This window comes from Monodelphis domestica, chromosome 3 (assembly GCF_027887165.1).
Source record: "Monodelphis domestica isolate mMonDom1 chromosome 3, mMonDom1.pri, whole genome shotgun sequence".
Lineage (NCBI taxonomy): Eukaryota > Metazoa > Chordata > Mammalia > Didelphimorphia > Didelphidae > Monodelphis > Monodelphis domestica.
The window spans coordinates 274,986,166-275,012,527 of NC_077229.1; the positions used below are offsets into that span (position 1 = coordinate 274,986,166).

Consider the following 26,362-nt stretch of genomic DNA (forward strand, 5'->3'; position numbering starts at 1 on the left):
GAGAGGAGCAGAACCAGGAGAACATTGTAACACAGAGACTGATACACTGTGGTATAATCGAACGTAATGGACTTCTCCATTAGTGGCGGTGTAATGTCCCTGAACAACTTGCAGGGATCCAGGAGAAAAAAACACCATTCATAAGCAAAGGATAAACTATGGGAGTGGAAACACCGAGAAAAAGCAACTGCCTGAATACAGAGGTTGAGGGGACATGACAGAGGATAGACTCTAAATGAACACTCTAATGCAAATACTATCAACAAAGCAATGGGTTCAAATCAAGAAAACATCTAATGCCCAGTGGATTTACGCGTCGGCTATGGGGGGTGGGGGGGAGGAAAAGAAAATGATCTATGTCTTTAACGAATAATGCTTGGAAATGATCAAATAAAATATATTTAAAAAAATAAAAAATAAATAAATAAATAAATAAAAAGAAATAATACTCTTACAAATTCACCTTCTGGCAAAGGTAGGTGGTACCATTATTCTCTCTATTTTATAGCTGAGGAAACTAGAGTTAGAATTTTTCTAACTTATTCAAAGTAATACAGTTAATTAGTGACACAGAAGACAGGGACCCTAATTACATCGAATTATGTCTATGTTAACTTTGTTGACTCTCTTTTAATTCCATGAGAGGACTTCCAGGAGACTGAGCTAGAAAATCCAGATGATTTCTATGTCTGAAATGACTCTGGTGATCTGATGGCCATGTGTGCTATTACCAGCACTAAGGAAATCAGTCAGGATCCTTTCCCTTGGCCTCATCAGCCCAATAGGCCAAACTTGAAGCATTGACCTTAGTTTCTGAATTAGCAAAAGGAAAACAGGTAAACATATCACATGAACAACAGTTATGTATTTGGGGTAGCAAATGACTTTGGAAAATTGTGGAAATATAGAGGATTCTTGACTTCTTCCAAGTCTTGACTTGACTTCCATTTAGAGAATAGGTTGTAAGTCCACAGATTGTTTGATTCCCTCTTATTGCCATCATCAGTGGCCATCATTAAAATTCTGGAACACTCTCATGGGAACTCTCTGCATTCCAGGGAAATGCCATTGCTGACTGACATACCAATCAGGCTGCTATGCAACTCCTACTCCCCACAGACCTGTCTTCCTTCATTCTCAAGGGACCCTGCCCCTAAAGTGGGACTGACTCCAGCAGAGATTGCATCTGCCCAAGAGAGCCTGTCCTGGCCCATCCAGGAGAAGCTGGAGAAGGAAGGGTGTGTAAAAGATGAAGGCGCAGGACTTTGGTGTGGACCCAATGGCCACTTAAATACTCCCTCACTCTCTGTGTCATCCCATGGTGGAATACTTGCACTCTTTGAGTCACTGGAGACTTGATAAGTTGCTTAGCATTGCCTGTAAATATTGGTGGGGAGAAATGAGATGAATTACTCATGATGTGTATTTGCATTGTGAAATCTACCTCATGATATAATGCTAGCAAACCCTTGTATCCTCCCCCAAGGAAATTCCTTCTCCCAGATGACCCCTTTTGAGTTTGGCAAATTGATTTACTCAGCTCCTGCTTTCTTCTGGGATTAGTTTGTGTTAGACATGGCTTGTATGTTTTCCTGCTGGGTGGAGCCATGTCTTTGCCAGCAAGCTACTGCAACAGTGCTGGCTAAGTGTTTGCTAGAAAAGATTTTTTCCTACCTGGGGCATTCCCAAGGAAATCCAGAGTGACAGAGGAATCCACTTCACTGGTTCAATTGTCATTCAGCTGTTAGCAGCTTGGCTAGTACTTCAATACCTATACTGAATCCATCACCCCTAGTCTTCAAGTCTGGTAGAAAATTTCAAAGGGATTATTAAGGTTCAGCTTGCCAAATTTATGGGTGATTTAAGTCTGTCTTGGTGAATGGTCTCCTAAACCTTAGGGCTGTTCCATTCTGTCACTTGCTGCCTTTTGCCCCATCACACCTCTCTACCCGCTAAAGGTTCCTTTTCATCATATTGTAAGGGACTCACTCAAAAGCCCAGGAGGCTCAACCATCTTGTTTCTGTCTTTTTTTAAGGGATCAATCTTCCTAATAGCTGGAACCAGGGGATTGGGTCTACAGGAAAAGATATCTATACAAGGATGCTTTGCAGACCAGATGGGAAGGACTTCATCAGGTCCTCAACCAATTCCTCTGCTGCAAAGCTAACCTTAACTAGAACCATCTATCTTATCTAAAAATAGACCCAACCCCTAAGGACACAGCCCAGCCCATCAGTGATTCAAAGATCCATCTGACTTGGAAAAAGAAGCAAATGATTTCTGTGGTCCTTGCTTTCCCTTTACTTTTATAGCTAGCCAGGGAATGTGTACTGAGGGAAGTTCAATGGAGGGGTTCAGAAAGGCAGAGATGAGAAAGGAAATACAGTATGGGGCAGATATAGAGTTCAGCTCCTGCAAAGGAGGAGAAAAGGTATAATAGAGTAACAAGTCCAGAGTAACAAGTCCGGGGAGCACCAAATTATAGTTTGGTATCAATCAATGAGATAGGATTAGAAATCAATTATATTAAATTATATAAGGTTGGAGGTCAGATTGTGAAGATCTTGAAATGCCAAGCAAAAGAGTTTGCATTTTTATCTCAGAGGTATTTGGAAGCCACTTGAGATTTTTAGAACAGAATGATGGGTGTTTTAGAAATGTTGATATGGCAGCTATGCGTTAAATGGATTGAAGAGTAAAGTTGGGACATAGGGAGCCCAATTAAAGAGAGAATCTTTAGGTGAGAATTGAGGGAAATGCTTGGAAGAGGAAAGTGAACGACCTGTTCAAAAGATATTATGAAGATAGAATTAAGACTTGGCAACTGACTGGTACTTTCTGTCTTGGAATTGGTATCAGTTCCAAGGCATAAGACCAGTAAGGACTAATGCAATTGGAATTAAGTGACTTGTCCAGGATCACATAATTAGAAAGTATCTGAGATCTGATTTAAACCCATGATCTCCCATCTCTAGGCCTGACTCCCTATCCATTGAACCACCTCACTGTCCAACCAATTGACTGGTTATTGAGGCAAAAGGAAGTTTCATAGTTTTAGAACCAGCAGGGACCTTAAGGGTTATTCTCAACCCCTTTATTTTATGGATGAAGAAAAGGTTAAAGGTCACATGGATAGCAAGTGAAAAAATTTAGATTTATGATCAAGGTATTTCTGACCCCAGATTTCCTGTTCTTTTCCAGGTGGAAGGGCAAAAATTGACTTTCAGGTCAAGTACCTGGATGTCTTGGGAATGCTGCCCTAAACTGAAACAGTCTGGAGGAGAAGTGGTTTAGCAAGGCAGAGAATGAGCTTTGGTAAGGACATGTTGAGAGTTCAATGGTCGTCTCGGCAAAATGCAGTTAGAACCAGGTCCCTGCCAGTTCTGTTGCCTCAGAATATTTTTTAAAGTATTCTACCAGAGCTTCTCCTGACCTTCCTCTAAAGTCTATTTCCCCTGAATCTGGGCTGAGGTAACTAAAATGCTGTGAACTTCTGGACAATGTCGGTGGGTCACTTAGCTGGGTTCCTCCCCAGAGATCCCCTGGGAGTACGAGAGCAAAAACGTCTGACACACCCTCCCCCCTCCCCCCTCCCCCAGTGCTTCTTTCTCCTCCCCCTAAAGCTGCTCTCTGGACTCGAAAACAAGTAGCCTGCTCAGGTTTCAATCCAGAGTTTAGTTTGGAGCCGGAAGTGAGGTCATGCTCTAAGAGGGTGGGGCGGGAAGATGAGTGATGCAGACGGAAATGCAGGAAGAGAGGGCCAATGGGAAGCGATCGTCGCTGGGGTGAGGGCGGAAGAGAAGAGGTTCAGTTCCGGACTCCGCCGTCGCCATCTGTCACCTCCGCCTCCGGCTCCCGCTGCCTGTAGTCTTGCCCGGGCCTCGCCGCCGTCTCCGCCTCCTCATCCTAGATCTCACGGTGCTCGCGCTCTCTCATTCCGCCGTTTGCTTTTCTGTACGTGTGTCCTCTGTAGATGGATCTGGTCGGTGTCACCACTCCTGAGTCTAGACCAGGTTCGGCTTGGGGACCAAACAAGGTAAGGGACGGAGAGTGGAGCGGGTAGGAGGCCTGGGTGAGTGGAGGAGACGATCCTCCCCAGAAACAGCTGTCTATACTTCAAGTCCCTGACATCCCTAATCTAAAGTTAGCCCGGGTGGATAACGGGGGTCCTCAGTCCTTAGAAACGGCGGAGACTAATCAGGGAGGGGCTTTCCCTTCCAGCGAGTGGTAGTGGTGGTAGTGGTGGTAGTGGTTGTGGCCGCCGCCGAGGATGAGCTGGAATGAGGAGTGAAAACCGTGATTCCGCGTGGTCCTGTAGTGGGGAGGCTTTCTTCTTCTCCTAGAAACCGGGGAGCAAGGAGTTCTGGTCCTTTCCTACTTTGTCTTTTCCCTTTTAGAAGCCCTCGGTGATCGCTGAACCCTCCTCGATTGTGTCTTTTTAAAAAAAGGAGTTGAAAACGTTGGTTTTTATAGACCTACTCGCCCGAGGATAGACTGGCAGTTTGATGACTGCCGTGGTATCAGTGGTTGCTAGAATTCTTCCTGCCTTCTCTTGACAAATGTAAAGGGCCACTCACAATTCTTTTTTAAACGTCTATGTGTTAAAAGGTAGAACGAGACTTTTCCCACCCAACGCTAAAGAAGTGCTGGGGTTTTCTTCATTTAGTTTTTAACATCAGTTACTGTCTTTTCTTATAATGGTAGGCTGAAATGGAATGCTTAACATTTCACATTTTTACCTTTTCAGGATCCGTTGCCAAAAGTATTTTTATAAGCTAGAATGAATCATTGCATAGGAGAATGAATCACACTATGTCTTTCTGTCCTCACCTTAATTATGATTTATGTGTGTTTGCTGAGACTTGCTTTTTGTTTCTAGGATTTGGTTACTACCAAATTATGGTTCTGAATAGCAAAAAATAAAACATTTTTCAAAAATTGCTTTTTTCCCTTTAAGTGATTAACCATTTAGAGGATTTTAGGTTACATATCTTCCTGAAAAGGAGAAAAATTATTTTGTTTAAAAATTTTATTACAGATGAATTTAAAGAAAATAAGTTTTATTCATTAAAGTGCCTGTAGAAGTTCTCTAAAGTAATGAGAATCATGTTAGCTTCACCTGAACTGTTAGTAAATTTTTTTTTGTTTTCTGACTAATAGAATGAATTTTACATTACATATCTAGACTTGTTCATCAAAGCCACTAGTAATATAGAAGTGATACCAGACATCATTTTTAGTGTCTCTCATGACTTTATACTTTTCAGGAAAGCACTCACTGTGGTTTTACTATGATAATGTAAGAAATACAAAGAAAAACTAAATGCCTAAAATTTACTAGATACTTTGTTTGGAAGAAAGAGTTATTAACTTGAATGATTGAAAAAGCACTTATTAAGCACTTTATAGTTATTAAACACCTCATTTCTTATGGGTAAGCATTGTGCTAAGCATTTGGGATACAAATAAAAAACACAGGGTTCCTACTTTCCCAAGAAGTGGGGAGGCAGACACAAAACACCTAGGAAAGTAGTGTCCAGAAACGAGCACTTTGGTCCAGAAAGTTACAAAAATGGTGAGCTGAGCCATAAGAAGTAGATAGACACAGCCCAATCCAGGAACTCTGACAGCACTGATTTTTTAATATAATTCCAGAACTGGTGGATTAGAGGAGAGAAGGAATACCCAAGCCAACAAGGTAGTGAGGCTATGGAAGAGATGGAGAAAGAATAAGAAGTAAAATGAAAAATGGTGATGAGAGTTTTTCTGAAATAGTAATTCATGAGAACATGGGCCCTAGAGATTCAGAAGTTCCTCTGTTACTTTTGTGTATTTTTGCTAAGTTAATTGAATTTAGACATAATCAGTAAATCATAGTGTTAATAAATACTATGCTTGTTAAATTCCAGGCAGTTATTTTAATAAGGCTAATAAAAATGTGAAGAAAAAGATTATCATCCAAATGATAAATGTCTTAATTTTTAGAGCAAATATTTTTATAAGATATATAAAATGGGTGTAGATGATTTACATTTGGATTTGTTTTTCGTTTCGTCTACAAAATTAGTTTAGTCTGCTGCTATTTGAGTGCTTAAGTACTATGGTTAAAGGTAGGGGCAAGTAGTTGCTTACCTTTTAGTGAGTAGAAAGGATATTTCTTAGTAAAGAGGAAGTTTATGTTTATTTGTTGGAATGTATTTAGTAAATTTAGAAATACTGAGGCAGTAAGCCTGGCTGTTGCAGAGATTTTTGGAGAATATTCAATAAATCAAATACTTATTTAAATCCCTAATATGGACCAGTCACTAGATATACAGAGACAAATATGAAACATCCCTTGCTCAACGTATATATTTGTAAAGTTATTCTATACAGAGTACTTTGGGGGAAGAGGCATTAGCAGTATGGGGAGGAGATCAGGAAAGGCCCCATGCAGGTAGAAATGCTTGAACTAGAGGAAGCTGGGACCAAAAGGAAGTAGCACCCCATTGGTATTAGTGGATAGTAGGAGGAAGTCAGTTTGTATATGACTTTGAATGCTTAAATTTGATCCCATAAGCCCATTCTTGGCCAATAAAGATGTGGCAAGTTCTCTTTAAAAATACAAATACTGGGGGCAGCTGGGTAGCTCAGTGGATTGAGAGCCAGGCCTAGAGATGGGAGGTCCTAGGTTCAGATCTGACCTCAGGCACTTCCCAAATGTGTGACCCTGGGCAAGTCACTTAACCCCCATTGCCTAGCCCTTACCACTCTTCTGCCTTGGAACCAATACACAGTGTTGATTCCAAGACAGAAGGTAAGGGTTTAAAAATAAAAAATACTCCTTTTAGGGGCTATAACCTAACTCCTAAATGAGATTATTCATTCTAATTAGTCAGCTAATTGAAAGAATAAAAGATGAGTTCCTAGAAATATATGAAGGCACCAGAAGTGAGAAAATGAATGAAGGACCTCAAAAAACAAGTGTTGCATTGGTCCAGTCTGGCAATTTCACTAAATCATCTTATTCAATTTTTTTATATTTGCTTTAAGTTGCTGACCCCTTATTAGGTAAAAGATAGCCAATACAGAGGATTGATGTTTATGTTGGTGGGGTATGAAGAACAGATTGGAGGTGGAAAATATTAGAAACAAAACCAGAATGAGACTGTGTCAGGAAGGCATAAGGAACTGTGTATACTAGGCAATTGTGATGGAAATGGAACAAATGTGACATACACTATTAAGAAAACATTAACAGATCTGTCTGTGAGTAAATGAAGGAAGGGGTATTGACCTGGGTGAGAAGAATCAAGTCAGAGTCAGCAGGTAAGATATCCCTTGGGAATAGCTAGATGGCATATAAAGCATTGTTTCAGAGGATTTAGGGGGTATACAGCTCCTGGAGATTTGGTTTAGGACAGTGCCAGTCCAAGTGAGGAGAAGCAGGATGTGAGCAGCAGGGCAGATGACAAGATGGTCTAGGTTTGGTGATTAGCAGAGTTTGTGAAGGTGAATGTCTTAGAGCCAAGGGCAGAGGAGCCTAGGGTCATTTGAGAAAGACTTGGGATTCTCTTAAGAGCATATTGAGGTTCAGAAAATGCTTAAGTTAGATCTAGAGCTAGATCCTTTCCAAGATGTCAGAGGTGATTCACCCTAGAGCTTAAAATATGAAAATGTTTGTTAGAGGAGTCAATGGAGGCCAAGAAAGATGACTTTGGTTGGGGACATAAAAAATTCAAGGTAATGACTTGGTTGATTTACTACATACATATATATGCATATATATATAGATAGATAGATATGTGTGTGTGTATGCATGTATATTTATATAAATATAGTTTTTTTAAACTAAGATTTATAGTTACTTGTTTATGTGGCACATTAAATGAGAAGTTTTTAACCTTTTTGTGTGTCACAGACACTTTTGGCAGTCTAGTGAAGCTATAGACTACGTGTTTGTTACCTATATTCATAATAGAAGAAAATGCTAAATTTCAGTTAAAAGAGTGAAAATGAAGGTGTAATATTTTTTTCTAGCCAAGTTCACAAACCCCTTGAAATTACTTCATGTCTATGTACTGTAGCTTAAGAATTGCATTAGAGTTAGGATCCAGAAAGATTTTGACAAGCTGGAACATTGGCTAGAATTGAATAAAATGGTATTTGGCAGCTAGGAACAGAAGTATAGCAGGATTGCAGTTTGTCTGAAAAAGATCTTAGTGGGCTTGAGGCTTGAATGATGTGAGTTGAATGTGATGAAGGCAACCAGAAAAGCTAATTTAATCTTAGACTGCATAAAAAAAAAAAGAAAGATTACCTGGGAATAGGAGGAGAAGAAATAGCAGCAGTATTAATAATAGTAACTAGCACATATATAGTGCTTTAAGGTTTGCAGAGGGTTGTATATACATTATCTCATTTGATCTTCACAACAACCTTGGGAAATAGATATTATTATCCTCATATTACAGATGAAGAAACCAAGGCACCTCGAGGTCAAGTGATTTGCCCAGTAAGTGTCCAAGACAGGATTTTGCACTCTGATTTTCTTGTCTCTTAAGTCCAGAATTATTCACTGTAGGAAGTATTAGGCCTTCTGAACTTTGTGCTAGTCATGCTATATCTAGAGTGTTGTGTTCAGTTATGGCCAAATGCCACATTTTAGGGGAGACATTGATGAGTTGGAAAGTGGCCAGAGGAGGGTGACTAAGATGGAAAAGGCCTAAAATCATGCCACAAGAGGACTGGTTGAAGGAAATGGGCTTGTTTAGCCTGGATAAGGATGGGTTTAAGGGGTAGGAATTGGGTGTGGGGTTGGATAATGATAGGAAGTATTTTGAAGGGCTGCTATAGACTTGCTCCATTTGATCTCAAAGGTAGAATTAAGAATAATAAATAGAAGTTGCACCAGTTGATTAGGCGAAAAATGGGCATGTTGGTCAATAAATATTAAGGACTTACCGGGTGCCAAAGCACTGTGTTCAGTGCTAGAGGATGCAAATATGGGTGAAAAAACCAAGACAGTTTCTGCCCCCAAAGGAGCTTGCAGTTTAAGGAGGGAACATCAACATGCTTAGAAAGCTGAAAATGGAGGTTGGAGGAGGAAAGTACTTGTCCTAAGAACATGAAAGAAAAGCCTAGAGCAATGTAATCTGGTGGGAAATGAAGAGATGGTTGACCTGGGTGTCATCTCTACCCAGAGGTTTGGGGAGGAGCTTTTTATTCAATAGGACTCAGACAGAGGATACTGAGAGGTATTCAGGTACGGAAGTGATGTAAAGATGATGAAAAAGTTCCTGATTATGACATTCCTGGGAGTATGGTGTATTAGTCCAAAGAAAGGCAGGCAAATGGGAAATGAGAATTTTACAGTTTACAGATTATACAACTATTAAGAACTACAAATGTCCCTTTTAGGGGGCAGCTAGGTGGCTCATTGCATTGAGAACCTGGTCTAGAGATGGGAGATCCTGGGTTCAAATGTGGCTTCAGACACTTCCTAGCTATATGACCATGAGGCAAGTCATGTAATCCTCATTACTTAGCCCATACCACACATCTGCCTTGGAACAAATATACAACAATATTACTTCTAAAATAGAAGGTTAGGGCTTTTTTAAAATGTCCCTTTTATTTTATTTTTATTTTTATTTTTTTAAACCCTTACCTTCCATCTTGGAGTCAGTACTTTGTATTGGCTCCAAGAAAAGTGATACGGTCTAGGCAATGGGGGTTAAGTGACTTGCCCAGGGTCACACAGCTGGGAAGTGTCTGAGGCCAGATTTGAACCTAGGACTTCCCATCTCCAGGCCTGTCTCTCAATCCACTGAACCACCCAGTTGCCCCCCAAAATGTCCCTTTTATGAAGAACTCTTGTGATAGTGTATATTTGTTTACCAAATACATTCTTCATTCTTTCTGAATATCATGATTGATTTTAGACTGGGCCTTCCTATTTTGCTCAGTCTGAAAGTGTATTCAACCACTTAGGCACTCCAATCCCTGTACCAGTTTTGACCTGTTATGTTTCCAGTCTGGGCCACTAAAGTTTTCTTTAGGCAGCTGCGTGGTCTCCCAACTGATCATATTGATGCTGGCCTGAAAACACTCAATTAGCATAGCCCATTGGTGCTCTGAACTCTGGAGTTCAAGTGATCCACTAGCATCAGCCTCTTCAGTAGCAGGGATCATATTATGTGCTACCATCCCGGCTTTTAATTGATTTTTAACGAAATATTTAGCTTTGGAATTCAGGTGTTAAATTTAATTAGATATCTTGTTAAATATTAATATTCTTTACTCTCTAAGATGTAAGTCTACATTTGATATTGTTTGAAAGCTTACCAGGATGCAGACACAAAAAAACTAAATTACACATTGTAAAATAAAATAAAATTTTTATTTGTCTTATAGTGTCCTTGGGGCACCCCTCAAAATACAATATCTTGTTCCTTGGCTGATGTAATGAGTGAACAATTAGCTAAAGAATTGCAATTAGAAGATGAAGCCGCTGCCTTTCCTGAAGTTGTTGCGTAAGTATAATTTGTTAAAAACCCTAATTTTCTAGTATGATTGTTATAATTTCTGGTATAATTGTTAAAGGAGCTAGGTTCATATTCTTGCTTTACCTTCCTACCTATATAAATTTAGACAGGTAAGCAAGCATTTATTAAGAACCTACCATGTGCCAGGCTAAGCACTGAGCAAAACCCACTTGGGGGAAAACAGGGTGTCCCATCTCCTTCATTTGTAAAAAGAAAGGATTGAACTATAGGTTGACTATAGGTGCCTTTGAGCTCTAAATCTCTTACCCTATAAAGAATTTATTTTAGACTTTATCTTACTGAGTAAAATGTATTTTTCCCCCTAAATTCTTACATAGTATCAGTATTGGTTCTAAGGCAGAAGAGTGGTAGGGGCTAGACATTTGGGGTTAAATGACTTGTCCGTAGCTAGGAATTGTCTGGGGCCATTTTTGAACCTGTCTCCTGTCTCCAGGCCTGGCTTTCTATTCACTGAGCCACCTAGTGCCCATCCTACCCCCGTTTTTAAAAGCTGTTTTAGATGCTGAATAGTGAGGTAGATCACAAAATTATGACTAAAATATGTGTAGTGAATTTATTTTTAATTGTTTCCCCTCCTTGTGAATGAAGGACTAGTAAAACTACTTTGAATTCCCAAATGGGCCATTTTGCATTTTGTTCCATCGTTCCAGTCCCAAACCTGAGTAAATAAACCCTTACCTTTTGTCTATTGGTTATAAGACAAAAGAGTGGTAAGGGCTAGGTATTGGGGGTTAAGTGACTTGCCTAGGGTCACACAGCTTGGAAAGCTGAGACCAGATTTTAACCCAGATACACCTCTAGGCCTGGCTCTCAATCCATTGAGCACCTACCTATCCCTTTAAGCTATCTCTTAAATGTATGCCATTGATGACAAGGGGAATTGGGTATGGTGATATATATAAATGGTTAGATTACGCCCACCTGATAGAAATGGTTAGATTTAGCCCTTTCCCTTTGCTAAATGGGGCCCCCCAAAAATTATTTTCCTGAGGATAGTGGATCATCTTTGTGCTTAAAGGATTTTATCAGTTTTAAATTTTCTTATTTTGGATAGTGTTGCTGAAGGACCATTTATTACCGGAGAAAACATAGATACTTCCAGTGATCTAATGCTGGCTCAGATGCTGCAGATGGAATTTGATAGAGAATATGATGCCCAGCTTAGGCGTGAAGAAAAGAAATTCAATGGAGATAGCAAAGGTACTATTCTGTTGTATCAACTCCATTGTCCATTAGAAAATGTATACAACTTTTTACTAAATTTCAACTGTTTTGTGTCTCTTAAGTTTCTATTTCCTTTGAAAATTATCGAATGGTGCATCCTTATGAGGACAGTGATAGCTCTGAAGATGAAGTTGACTGGCAAGACACTCGCCATGATCCCTACAGAGCAGGTACCAGGCTTGTATTCAGTTTGTATATGCTTGTGGTGATAGACATGAGAGAAGAGGGAGAGACCTCCTTTTTTTCTTACTGTTTTTTTCTTTTCTTTTTGAAAAGTTTTTCCATTTTATGTTTTGTCATTGCATTCATGATCCAGAAATGAGTAATTTTGAAAATTTACCATATAGTTTACTTGACTTTTAACTTTAAAATGTTAAATATCACAAGTTATTGTTCATTATTTGTTTCCTTTGCCTTGGTCACCTATAGCTAAACCTGTTCCTACTCCCAAAAAGGGTTTTATTGGAAAAGGAAAAGATATTACCACCAAACATGATGAAGTAGTGTGTGGAAGAAAGAATACAGCACGAATGGAAAATGTAAGTTATAGACTATAAAGATCTATATAATCTAGAACATGGTTTTATATAGCTTTAGCCTCCAATCCAATTGTATTTAAAAACATAAAAGACATTCTTTGCTGTCAAGCTAGCAAAAAAAGGTGCCATGTTTTTTAGAAGCATGTTTGAATAAGATGAAATGTAGAATACTTATGGGAAAAGTTTAATTTTCATTTTTAAAAACACTTCAGTTGATAAAAGGAACTTTGTAAAAATGAATGTAAGTAAGAATTTTGGGGAACTTTAGAGCAAAATGATGTTTACTGTTTAAAATAAAGAATCACAAGTATCTTGATAGATAGTGCTTTACCTTAAGTTTTTTAGTTTGAAATCTAGTTTCTTAATAGTGTGAAAAAGAGTTCAGTTTTGTCTTCTGAAAAGAATTATTAAAGTTGGTAGTAAGTGAATTTTTTTCTTTCTGTGTAATATCTATAGGTCATATTGTTTTGTAAATCCTAGCTTTGTTGTTCAGTCATTTCAGTCTCTTTGTGACCCTATTTGGAGTACTAAGCAAATGTTATAGGAAAACTTAGAAGTAAAAAATAATGTAAGAAATGTTTGCATTATTTAGGTCTTCTTTCTTGTTAATTAAAATGTTTGGTAACACTGAGAATTGAATTCCATTCAGGTTTTTTTTTTTTTGCATAATGCATTGAGAGTTTGGATTTACCTAATATCAAAATTGATAATCTTTTATTGATGGCATATGGCAATATCTTTTTAAAGTAACCCTTTATATTGTAGCATAATAATAATAACATGTTAAATTTTTATTGGTAGTTTGCACCTGGATTCCAGGTTGGTGATGGAATTGGAATGGATTTAAAACTACCAAATCAGGTCTTTAATGCTTTAAAACAACATGCCTACTCTGAGGAACGTCGGAGTGCCCGGGTCCATGAGAAAAAGGAACATTCTACAGCAGTAAGTGTTCTAAAATTCTTGTGTTTTTAGTGAAAAGACATCAATTAACTTTGGTATTAGAATATTTGTAGTTTTGGGTAGTGTTTTTTTTTTTAAACCTTACCTTCCATCTTAGACTCAAGAACAGGGAGGGCTAGGCAATACAGGGCATTAAGTGATTTACCCAGCATCACATATCTTGGAAGAATCTGAGGTCAGATTTAAATCCAGGACCTACTGCTTCGAGGCTTGGCTCTTAAACCATTGAACCACCTATCTGCCCCCTAATTAGTGTCTTTTAACAGGAGAGGCAACATATTGTAGTGGTTTGGAAGACCTGGGTTCATTTACTGCCTCAAAACAAATTGGCTGTGAAGCTGGTCAAGTTACTTAAACTCTTAATTCCCCAGGCAACTTTAAGACTATGGGCAGATCTGGTGCCAGTTTGCATTGGTAAAAGGAATTTGCTCACTGGTGCTTTTTTATGTGATGACATCAAAGGAATGGAACCAAGTAAAAACAGTTTTTTCCCCCAATTACATATAAAAGCAATTTGTAACAATTTTTTGTTTTCTAAATTTTCTCCCTTCCCTTCTTGAGAAGGCAAACAGTTCTCATTTTTCTGCTTTCCTTCTCATGTTGGTTTTTCATTGGTAAACCACAGGCCCTTTTTAACAAATTTGGGCCTTTCAAATAAACTACAGATTATTTTTAAAAATTGCTTAACTTTCTAGATTAATCACTGATTTACTATTATTTTTATATGTTCATAGTTAAACCAATTATATATATTAGTCTATATACTAATGAATATTCTAGGATTTTTCATCCAAAAAGATAGATATTATTAGAATAGTTCTTTTTCTGTATATTCATAATCAAATTTCAGTAATACATATTACTTATATTATGGGCACATTAAAATAGCAAGAAAATTAAAACAACCAAACCTGTCATCAGAATGTAGGGGAAAGAAAAGTCTAACTACCCTTTAAAGTATAAAGTCAATGGGTGAAAATATTTCCACTTGGTTTTTTTAATGTGTGTGTATAAATTATATAGTTATGATTTGCACATGGAATTCTGTATTTTTACAGGAAAAAGCAGTAGATCCCAAAACACGTTTACTTATGTACAAGATGGTCAATTCTGGAATGCTGGAGACAATCACTGGCTGTATTAGTACAGGAAAGGAATCTGTGGTCTTTCATGCATATGGAGGGAGGTAAATAAGCAAAATATTCTCATTCAAAGATACTATGGGTCAAGGACATCTTCCCTTATAGTATTTGTTATTTACATAATTATACTCTATATTTTTAATACTTCTATTTGCCCAGTGTGACAGCCTTTGGGTCCCCAGGGTCACTTTCATTCTATGATGTGACACTGAAATAGCATTTATTAGAGAAATCCTTTTTTAAATGAAATGTTCATATTTTAACTGAAGGAAAAAATGTTTGAAAGCCTGTATTACATATAAAAATCTTTTAATTCATAATATCTTCACTAGAAAAAATTTCCAACCTTACTATGCTATATATTATTTACAGAAAAGTATACCTCCCCTCCCCCCAACCAAAACTAAAGCTGTAGAGATTTTCAAATCTGATAAATCCTGGTGGAAATAAAGATTTCCTTTTAATAGATAGTGGAGACTGGAGTCTAAATGGGGAAAGGGGCTATTGAGAGCTTCTATGATGCTTGAGGTGAGGGATGAGGACAAAAGTATACATTGTAGGAAGCCTATGTTCCATTCCAAGAAAGTGTTGTCAGGGCAAAAGACAGAAAGAAGTACTAATATTGGCCTACTTGATATGTGTGGATAAACTTCCAATACCTGTAATACCCTCCTTTTAAGCTGAATTGGCTCAGAGCTTTTGCTCCCATTTTGTGGCAAAGAAAAAGAGTAGCTTTAGAAGAGAAAGATCATGGTAAATTGTATGACACTTAGGAGAGGCAGGCCCAAACTATCTGATAATGATGGAATCTGGATGAAGAACTAAAGAAAATTATTTATTAAGCATTTAATTGTGTGCCAAGCACTGTGTTAAGTGCTAAGTATACAGATAGAAAAGTGAGATCCTCACCTCAACAAGCTTACATTTTAATGGGAGAGATAACAGGAAAGTTGTAAAGAGGAAAGGGGAAAAGGGAGTTAAGGTTTGAGAAGTCACAAAGCTAACAAATGGACAAAAAGGGCTGTCCATTGACTATTAATTAACTAAATGCTCTTTCCAAAGGAAATGGTAGTGTTGATGTGAGTATTTCTCTCAAAGTGAGTGGCAGAGGGGAGGATACACTAGAATTATATATATATAAAATACTTTTTCAAAATAAGCAGACAAGGAATACTTAGTTTTCATTTTAAAGAGAAGAGAATAATTAAATATGAGGGGCATGCTGGTTTACCATGTTAGCCAATCAGTCTTTTTGTTTTAAAGCCATTACTTCTGTAGGTGCTGTTAAGGATATAGAAGAAATAAGTTATAGATTTAGCCCATAAAGTTAATTATAAAGATAATAATGCAAGGTAACCTTTATAGAATATTATATAAAATAAAGTGTTTAGTTGGCAGTAGAATTCTGGTGTCTCAAACAGTGGCATTGAGAAGCTTATTGTGCTGCAAGAGGTGTTCTTAGAGCCTTTTGTCCCATTTTATTGGTGACTATAATTACCTTAACAATTCTTTGTGAAGAGAGATGAGTGGTAGTATAATTAAAGGAATGGTTATCAATCGTTGGTATCAAACTGTAATAGGAACAGATTCCTATGGGTACCTGCACATTGACTGAGAAAACCATAAATAAATATTATCTATGTTGTATTATATTTTTATTTATTTTGTTAAGCATTTCATCATTACTTTTTTTTAAAAACAATACTGTATATTGGTTCCAAGGCAGAAGAGTGATAAGGGCTAAACAATGGGGGTTAAGTGACTTGCCCAGGGTCACACAGCTGGGAAGTGTCTTGAGGCCAGATTGGAACCTAGCACCTCCCATCTCTAGACCTGGCTCTCACTCCACTGAGCTACCCAGCTGCCTCCTTCATCATTACTTTTAATCTGGTGGGAAGTACTGCATTTGACATCTAGTATAAATTGAATACTTTTGAGTCCAGTGATATGTAAAATTTAAAATTATATCTCAATAATAAAATATCATATTTTTGTAGGTTTATTAAATGATCACTAGAAATTAAGGGATAAAGAGGATACAAAAAAAAAACCCATGTGCCCATGGCTAGCCATTTCAAAATCTCCACCTTACCACACCACCATGATTGCTGCATCATCTCAAAGAGGAGGTGGGAGGAGTTACAGCCAGTTAAATACCAATAAAGTGATCTCGCCAACATGGAGACGCAGGAGAGATTATAGGGAATTTTGGAAAATACTAATGACTTCTGGGGAATGAAGTCAAAGGTTCAAAATCTCCATTTATACAGATACAGGGTTTAAATATTATGGGACTTGAGAACTCATAGTTTTATAATGATTCAAGATTTGTGGACCTTTCTAGAGAAAAAGACTTGATAGTTTCTCAAAGTAAGATTGGCTTTTGAAGTTGGAGACTTAGTTATCTTAGAATAATCATTTAGAAAGGCCTTAAGATCTGCACTGTCTTGACTTTTTTTTTCTTTTTAGCATGGAAGAAGGGAAGGAAGATAATAAAGTTATACCTGCAGAATGTGCCCTAAAGGTATTTAAAACAACTCTTAATGAATTCAAGAATCGTGACAAGTATATTAAGGATGATTTCAGGTTTAAAGACCGCTTCAGTAAATTGAATCCACGCAAGATCATCCGTATGTGGGCAGAAAAAGAAATGCACAATCTAACAAGGTACATACAGAAAATCAAAAGACCAGAAGGGATCTTGGATGTCTTGTCATTGTTGTTTTGGGTGTCCTAAATGTAAATCTAAAAACTTATCAGATAAGAAAGTTCTTGCTCTTTCTTCATAACAAAAATTTTAAATACTACAGTGAAATGTTTTCCTCTCTATTATACAGATTCTCCAAACTAAAATGAAAAACATTTTCTCTTTCCCTAGAGAAAATGTAGAGCAACCAGGCATTTTCCTCTATATAATTTATGTTGCTGAACTATTAAAAAAAATTATCCCTTCGTTTTCTTTTCTATGGGCTAAATAATCTGTTTTATTTACATTGATATGAAATTATATACTAGAGATTCTCTCAAACTTTTGTGTTACTTGTAATTCAAAATAGATACTTTTCTGAAGGATGTTTTTGTTTTGCTAGTTTTAATTTTTACCATATTTGTAATTCAGATTTATATTTCAATGAACAGCTTTTAAGTAGATAATAAAAACTTGGAGACCAGGTATCCAATGTCCTTATTTTTACAGCTGAAGAAACTAGGACTCTATAAAAGGTTCTATGACTTGCATTATTAGACTGCACATTGAGTTTTGTGCCGAAGCCAGAACTAGAGCCTTCATCTGCCAATAGGGTTCTTTTTTCTGCTTCTTGGGGCAGCATAGAAGTTGTTATAGATCTTGGAAAATTATGATATTTTTCATGGTGACTTTTTCACCATGTTATTGTGATTTGGTTTTGCTTTTGGAAGTACATATTTACTTAAATGTAATAATAATAAGATTAAAAACTACAAGTATAGGCACAAGATAATAAATCCTGAGTAGATGGCATATTTAAAAATGTTTTCCCCCCACCTATAGCTCTTTGATTTTTTTTAAAACACCGTCTTTGATGATTTTTCCTCCCTTGCATACAGAATGCAAAAGGCTGGTATCTCTTGCCCAGAAGTGGTTATGCTTAAGAAACACATTTTGGTCATGTCTTTTATTGGCAAAGATCAAGTCCCAGCTCCCAAACTAAAGGAAGTAAAGCTCAGTAGTGAAGACATGAAAGAAGCCTACTATCAAACTCTCCAGGTAAGTTAAAATTTTCTTGTATGTTTTTTATAGAAATTTCCTTTCACAACTATATTTTCAGGTTTTGAAATGACACACTAATGCCACACCATTTTTAAGGAAGTCTTTGTGTTCATAAATCTGAAGTTATAGGGAGACAGATGCATATGTTTTCATTAAGTCAGATAAATAAACACTTGAGATCATTTTATATTTTCTTTTTATCAATACCATTAGTACCATAGGAGAAACATGAGATTTGATACCATCATATTCATTTGATCCCCCAAACTTAAACAAATAAAATTTGATATTATTACATATGTTTAAAAATGTGGTATCTCATTTCTTTGTTTATATTGTAAGAGCTATGGCTCTAAAATTTAAAAATGTTTTTACTTATGCAGATACTTTTATTCTTTTATTGTTAAAAAAAATTTTTTTTAACCTCTACCTTCCACCTTGGAATCAGTACTATGTATTGGTTCTAAGGCAGAAGAGTGGTGTGGGCTAGGCAATGGGGGTAAAGTGACTTGCCCAGGGTCACACTGCTAGGAATTATCTGAAGCTAGATTTGAACCTAGGACCTCGCATCTCTAGATGTGGCTCTCAATCCACTGAGCTGCCCTCATGTAGATACTTTTAGAAGAGGTACTTAAGATTTTTTTTTAAAACCAAAATTTCTCCCCCTTGGCATATATGTCTTTAACAATGACTAGTTAAGGGAGAGGCAAGAGAGAATAAAACATTAGAATATAGCTGAGCATGCTACACTTTATCCATAACTATTCTAATTGAACAGTAAGGGAGGCATTTTTGGTTCTGCATATCCCATGGTATTCTGGGGCTGGTCTTGACTCAGGCTAGTCACCTGTTAGATTAAGTTCAATATTGGAACAAAATGAAGCACTCAAGACATCATTTAAGAAAGAGTCTTACTTAGTTATAACAAAACAAGGATATTCAATAGGAACAGCATTGAGGATACTCTGAATTTATTCAGCTAAAGGAAATTCTTTTTCCCTTGCCTGATCTGCCCTAAAGGACATACCAACCAAGCATCAGAGAGAGCTCTTGGAACTCTGCTTACTTTGTATTCAGGTGACCACAAGGGATGGCAGTAGCCTGAGCCATTGGTCTCCTGAGCCAACCAAGACTTGAGGATGGTTTAGATAATTTTTAGAAGAAAAATTAGCCTAATTTGCATGGTGTGGAGTTGGAGGATTAGGATATTATTGTGCCTACCACACTTGGGAAATTGTTAAAGTAGGATGATAGGAAAACTAAAGGGTTGTCTAAATTGGTTTTCCTGCATTACATTAAAGAATTAATACCTTTCCTTATGGCAGAAAGTTAAAAGTATTCAAGCAAAAACCATTTTTTTGGGGGGAGCTAATTTTTCTCTTTGGTGAGGAAGCAAAAATGGAAATCCTAATGGGACTTTGAACTGGAAGGGCTTTTCAAGTTCATCTTGTCCAATTTCCCCATTTTACAGATGAGATAAAATAACAGTTTGTGATAAGGAAATAGTGATATCTAGCCCAAGAGAATAACTAATTCATGTCTTGGGCATCATTCATCTTGTGACCTCAAGCCAAAGTAGGAATCTAGTCTTTTGATCCTAAATCTAGATTCCTTTAAGGTTCTGTGCCATTAGATCAAGATGTAGAAATTCATTGTGTTGTTCTCTTTCATTAGAATTAAGCAATTTAAAATTTTTTGTTTTAAGAGACAGTTTTCTGGTAGAAGAGAGAAGAGTAGGAATATAGTCAGAAATAAATGGGATGTGAAAATTAAAGGTATCAGTTTTAAAAAATAAAAGTTTAATAGAATGCAGACCTGGTAGTAATAGTAAATGCATTACCTACTTCTGCTTAACTAGTGCATAAGAGGGCTTTTCTTTCTTCCCAGAATAGAATTATAGAATTTCATGTGAATCAATTGATTTGCATCTAGGCCTGGAATCAGGAAGACCTGAGTTCAAATCCAGCCTCAGAAGCTTGCTATATGTAACCCTCTTTTAACCCTCTTTGCCTCTGGCAAAAGAATGGCAAATCCCTTGAGTATCTTTGCTAAGAAAACCCCATGGACAGTATTGGTGTGCTATTGTCCATAGGATCACAAAGTTGGATGTGACTGAATTACTGCAAAAAAATTGCATGCATGCTGAAGAAGTCTCATTGTAGTAGCCTATACCACAGTATGTTTTTCTCAGTTTGTGTTGAATTTTTTCAACTTTTTGCCCAGAGCCTGAATTATCTTAAAATTACTCAAATTTTATATATCTCAATCATTTCTGTTCACATTTAACCCTTTATAGAGATGTATATGTACCACACACATAAAGAAAAAATGAGACTGTTCTTTGAAGTCAGCTGTTAAATCGTTATTAAGATTAGGCTTTTGTTGTTTTTCACAAAAGCACTTATATTTGGGCTCATTTCTGCACCCTCATATGAGTCAGGGATCTGCATTTGTGAGATTACTGATCAGAAATAAAAACACAGTTTGTGGCAATGAGATAATGAAACTATCTGGCCCAAGAGGATAGCCAATTCATGTGCTTGGCATCATTAGCACTTTACTTTATGGTGAGATAGCCAGCCACAGACAGAAAACCTCAGTCATCTTTTCCTTTCTTTCCTGGCTTGTTGCTGACTCCCAGCTCCTCAAAAAAACAAACCAGAAAATCCCAACCTGACTCTTTGAGCCTCATGCTCATTTGAGTTCATCTGTCATGTTCTGATCTATGTATAATTCCCTAAGTGCTTGCCCTTTCTTCACAGATGATGCAGCAGTTGTATAATGAGTGTAATCTTGTCCATGCTGATTTGAGTGAGTACAACATGCTGTGGCATGCTGGAAAGGTGAGAAATTCTTAGTCCATTAATGTCATTTGCACAGTTATGATAGAACTTTCCTAAATAGAAAAGTAAATCACTTTGTGCCTTGCCTTTAAACTAGGTCTGGCTGATTGATGTTAGTCAGTCTGTGGAACCAACTCATCCTCATGGTCTGGAGTTCTTGTTTCGAGATTGCAGAAATGTATCCCAGGTGAGAATTAAATTATGTGTCACGAGGAAGGATTAAATAACAGGTTAGGGTTAAAGGAAAGTGTTATTCATAACTAAAATACTTGTAAAATATTTTTAAAGGGATCATATATTCCTCACAGCTCTAGGAGTGAAATGACTTCAAGCCTTTGCCCAATGCTTTCACGTGATAGAGGCTTAGATATTTGTTGAATTGATTAATTCAGTTGAAGTCATGATATTTAGTGTAGCAGTTTTGAATGCAAACGATCAAGGAGCACAAAAGGCAAAGCTTTCAGGTGTGTAAAATTTATCTTCATAGTTTATAGAAAGAAGTACTATGTGGCAAATTTGATATTTTAAAAATGGAGAAAGGAAAACAGATTTAAGTAAGTCCTGAAAAATAAAATTTTATGGAATATTGTCTTGAAAAATACACTATTATAATAGTAGTGCAAAGGACATAGAATACCCAACTTGTTCATCTTGAAAAAAGTGATTTAAAAATTTCAGTGTTTGACCTTCTATTCTGCTCACTAGTTTTTTCAGAAAGGAGGGGTAAGTGAAGCCTTCAGTGAACGAGACCTCTTCAATGCTGTGTCAGGCTTAAACATAACAGCAGATAATGAAGCTGATTTCCTGGCTGAGGTGAGTGTTTGCAGAGACTCTGCAGTTACTTGTCATAGGAGGAGACAGGGGAAGGACAGATAATGAACAGACCTAGATTAATTTTATACCTTTATTTCATCCTTTAATATCAACTTTGCCTCCCTCAAGACCTCTAACAAATATTGATATTTCATTTCCTCCTTAAGGGGATTTGACTCGGTGGATTCTCACATCTTCTGTTCGGTTTTAGTTTTAATCTCCTTCCCTATATACTCTCTTGAGAAACTAAGATGACCAAAACACAGACAGCAGTAATATCTGATGCTATTGGTGAATATCCTGCCCCAGGCTTCTGTAATCAATATATATTGACCTTTTCCCCTTTCCTAACTCCCTTGTTTCTTACCCCTAAATTACTCATCTCCCAAGACTCGGTCTTTAGACCTGTTCTTTGTTCAACAATAGTTTGTGTACCTACTATGTGCCTATTCTGCTAAGCCATAAGATTGGTGCCTTCTCTCTGCTGAATCTATTGCCTTGATGCCATTGATTCAAACCAACATATTGAGCCCTGCCCTATCTCCTGATTTTCTAGATTTCTGTATAATTATCTCCTTAGCTATCACTAGAATTTTAAGTTTTATATGTCTTAATACTTAACTTTCCCCAGAAACTTCCAGATTTCCCCATAAGAAATAATTGATATTCTGTTCCAATCCAGTAGACATTTATTAAGCATCTACTATGTGCCAGGCACTGTGCTAAGCACTGCTGTAGTTAATAAAAAGAATGGCATTCCTTGCTCAGACAACAAACAAAAGGAGGCAGGAAATCAGAGTTGGGGGTTGGGAAGGTACCCAACATGGGGGCATCTCATTCCAGGTAGTTGAAACCAGGCAGAACAGCAGATGCAGAGTGGAGTGAGTTAAAAATTCAACTTTCTGCCCTCCTTAAAAGGAAGGCATTGTCAGGAGTTTGGTACTCTACTAGGTCCACCAATAATCAACACTTCCTGTTATCTTTTTTTTATTTTCAAATTTTTTTTTAACAATTACATGTAATAACAAATGTCCATATAAGTTTTCTGAAGTTATATAATCCAAATTGTCTCCCTTCTTTCTTCTCTCCCTGCTTCTGGAGCTGGCAAGCAATTCAATCTATATTATACATGTATTAGCACAGAAAACAGTTCATGACTCCTCTTTATCACTCATTCTTCCTCCACCACTCATTATCACCTTTAACAATTAAGAAGTTCCATGGTAATTCCTTTATGGTAGTATCTTTTAAACTGTCCCTTTCTATTTCTGATAGCATCACTCTAGTTTAAGCTTTCCTCAGTTATTCATAGGTTTCAGAAGATTTAGAACTTGAAGGAACCTTAGACATTATCATCTCAGCTATTTGTTTCAGGGTGGGTAATCAATCTTTTTTTTAAACCCTTACCTTCTTTCTTAGTATCAAAGCCAGAGCTGTAGCAAGGACTAAGTAATCAAGGTTAATCGACTTGCCCAGATAGGAAGTATCTGAGGCCAGATTGAACCTATATCCTCCCAATCCAGGTCTAGTACTCTCTTTACTGTGCTATGTAGCTGCCCTGATAGTCTTTCTGTTCTCCCTATTTGCAAACAACATGATAATAGTTCACATGATAATAGCTCACATGTATAAGTAATACTTTATAGCCTCAAAGTTTATAGATATAAAATGATTGCACACGTTTTTCTGTCAAATCAACAAACATTTATTAAGTGCCAGGATAGGACTCATGTGCATGTAGGTGGCACAATGGATAGAGTTCCAGGTCTGGAGTCAAGAAGACTCATCTTCTTGAATTCAAATCAGACCTCAGATATTTATTAGCTGTGTGACACTGGGTCAAAGTCACTTAATTGCTTACTTTGGTTTCCTCACCTATAAAATAAGCTGTAGAAGTAAATGGCAGACCACTTCAGTATCTTTTTTTTTTAACCCTTACCTTCCACCTTCCATCTTAGAATCAGTACTCTATATTGTTCCAAGGGAGAAGAGCAGTAAGGGCTAGAAAATGGGTATTAAGTGACTTGCCCAGGGTCACACAGCTAGGAAGTGTCTGAGGTCAGTTTTGAACCTAGATGAGATGAACCTCTCATCTCTGGGCTTGACTCTCAATCCACTGAGCCACCTAGCTACACACCTTTTTCTCCCCTCCCTGGTAATCAGGAAAATGTCAAATGGGGTCATGAGAACTTGAATACAACTGAAACAACAACATGTCAGGCATTAGGCTAAGTGCTAGAGAGAAAAAGAAAGCAAAATAGTTCCTGTTCTCAAGGAGCTCACAATCTAATGGGAAGAAAGCATGTAAGCAGCCAAGTACAAATGAGACATACAGAATAAATTGGAGATGGTCTAAGCATTAAGGGTGATCAGGAAAGGTGCCTTATAGAAGATGAAATTTTAGCTGAAACTTTCAGAAAGCCGGGGCAGCCAGAAGACAGAAATAATTTCAGGCATGAAGGATAGCTGGTGAAAATGCAGGGAGTAAGAAATAGGAAGATGGAGTGTCATGTGAGAAGAACAAGTCCCAAGTTCTCTTCAAAAAAATGGTCAGCTTTTAGTGAAAATTGTTATAGGATGGCAGTGACTTACTCTCCCTCTGTTCTTCACCCTGTTCTACATAGCTGTCCCCACCCCACTGCTTTTATTCTGTAATTAAATATGAGTTGGTATTCACTCTGCATAAATGTTGGCCTAGTTGTAGTGCTTGTGGTTTTGAACTGTGACATCAAATGTAGTGTTTTACAAGCCAATTTTACATTTGAAATTTTAATTTTGTAGATAGAAGCTTTGGAGAAAATGAATGAAGATCATGTTCAGAAGAACGGAAGGAAGGCTGCTTCATTTTTAAAAGATGACGGAGGCCCACCAATAATATGTGATGAATAACACCAACACTTGCCGCCTCTAACTATGTTGGTGCAGTGGTGATTGTCACCTGCCAGTGGCAAGTGGAATTGTGGGTGACTTGAAATACCAAAAAAGGAAACACGAGGAGTGTACAATGGTGCTTCTGTGTTTTTTTTTTCATTGTGACCCATGTGCCAGATGTGTGGGGATTTTTAGCTTGGCACTGTAAGAATAGAATGTCACTACCTCTTATTATATGATTGGGCTAATTTAATTCTTCAGCTGCATTGTAGCTGAAGTAGACATGATTTTTGCATGATTCAGGGCATAAGTGTTTTGGTGCACATTTTTTTTAAATTTAGGAAACATTTCTAAGTATATGAAGAAAGGACAGCTATATTTGGAAAAGAGAGTTTTAGTACATTTCTTTTTCTTCCTTACTGTTCCACGTTGGATATCTTCCTCTCCGGAACACTTGACAGAAGTCAGTATTTCTCAATTTTTCTTCCCTAAATGAAGTACTTGACCATGCCTCCAAAGAGAAATGTACGTCTTCCTTAGTGAAAGCGAGGAATGAAAATTGTTTTAGAAAGACTTGAGTGAAAGAGGCACTAGCCATGTGTCCTTTATCTTGTTACATTTGAAAGTATGATTCAGTCCCGTACCTTTTCAAGGCAAGGCATCATAGGTTCCTGCATGGTTCAAGATTATATCCAAGAGTTTTAACTTGAATGTTTTACAAATTTCTTAACTTCTGGTTTTCTACTTTTAGGTTTAATTTGATAAGGATAATGTACCTGCATTTTACACTTAGAACTAAATTTTAAATTACTCGGTATGACAGAATTTGAGATTTAACCATGTTTTACATATTTTGGTGAACTTTTTATTTTAAAAATATGATACGTTTTACACTTTGCTAAATTGTAACTGTGTGAAGTTCCAAGGTAGCCATTTATTTGAAGTGGCTCTAAGCAAGCTAGCAGGAAGACAATTAGAAACGATCATATGAGGAAACTAGGTATAATGCTGCAACTCAGGGGTACCATTATTTACATAAAATAGTCTATTTGACCTCAGTTTTAATAGAATATTCAGCACTAAACAATTTCAGATTCTAAGAAAATTGATTGCATACCTGGGCCAACAGTGAAGTTCATTAACTGCATCTTTGCTATTTTCTCAGAACTTAGATAAAATTGGAACAATTTCTAAAAACCCATATTGGTTCTGTGTTAATATAAATGCATTTTTCTAGAAATAAAAAAAATAAAAACCTAAATATTTATTTAAATTTGAAAACCCTCCTTTATGGCATCTGAAAAATAAACCTAAGGATTCCTTTCCCCCATCTTAGTTAAAGAAATCTTTTGTGTTGCTTTTTTTGCTGAATTCTAGAGAGAGATGCAGTCTTTGCTAGATAATTCATTACTTCTGAAACATGTTCTTACTACTCTGAATAGGGTTTTAAGATGACTGGTTATTTAATGACATTGTATAAATTAAGAGAACTTAACTAATTTTGAAAACCGTTAATATTAAAAAGAATTTTGGTTTTATAACATACCCTGTTTTACAAAGAGCAGAAAACCATTACTGTGTGACATTCTTGCAGTGTGCTGTGGAAAATGCTCTTTTTTAAAAATTAAAAAAAAGGAAATCATTCAATACAATGGTGGTTCTTTTGTGTGG

The 26,362-nt window shown here is 37.0% G+C and overlaps 1 protein-coding gene and 1 long non-coding RNA gene across 2 annotated transcripts; one reads left to right on the forward strand and one right to left on the reverse strand.

Moving 5' to 3' along the window:
- Positions 1–447: 447 nt before the first annotated feature.
- Positions 448–3,726, reverse strand: LOC130458392 (uncharacterized). The gene is made up of 3 exons (XR_008917695.1): positions 3,238–3,726; positions 1,675–1,804; positions 448–1,377 (listed from the first exon to the last, which is right to left on the reverse strand). It is a non-coding gene; the product is annotated as an uncharacterized LOC130458392 (long non-coding RNA).
- RIOK3 (RIO kinase 3) lies at positions 3,694–26,338 on the forward strand. Its single transcript, XM_001362834.5, has 13 exons — positions 3,694–4,037; positions 10,397–10,515; positions 11,603–11,748; positions 11,835–11,942; positions 12,202–12,311; positions 13,113–13,256; positions 14,333–14,460; positions 16,886–17,083; positions 18,002–18,161; positions 20,927–21,007; positions 21,105–21,194; positions 21,713–21,820; positions 24,602–26,338. Exons 1-13 carry the CDS (start codon positions 3,975–3,977, stop codon positions 24,707–24,709), a joined length of 1,563 nt encoding a protein of 520 aa, XP_001362871.1. The 5' UTR covers positions 3,694–3,974; the 3' UTR covers positions 24,710–26,338.
- The last annotated feature ends 24 nt before the right edge of the window (positions 26,339–26,362 follow it).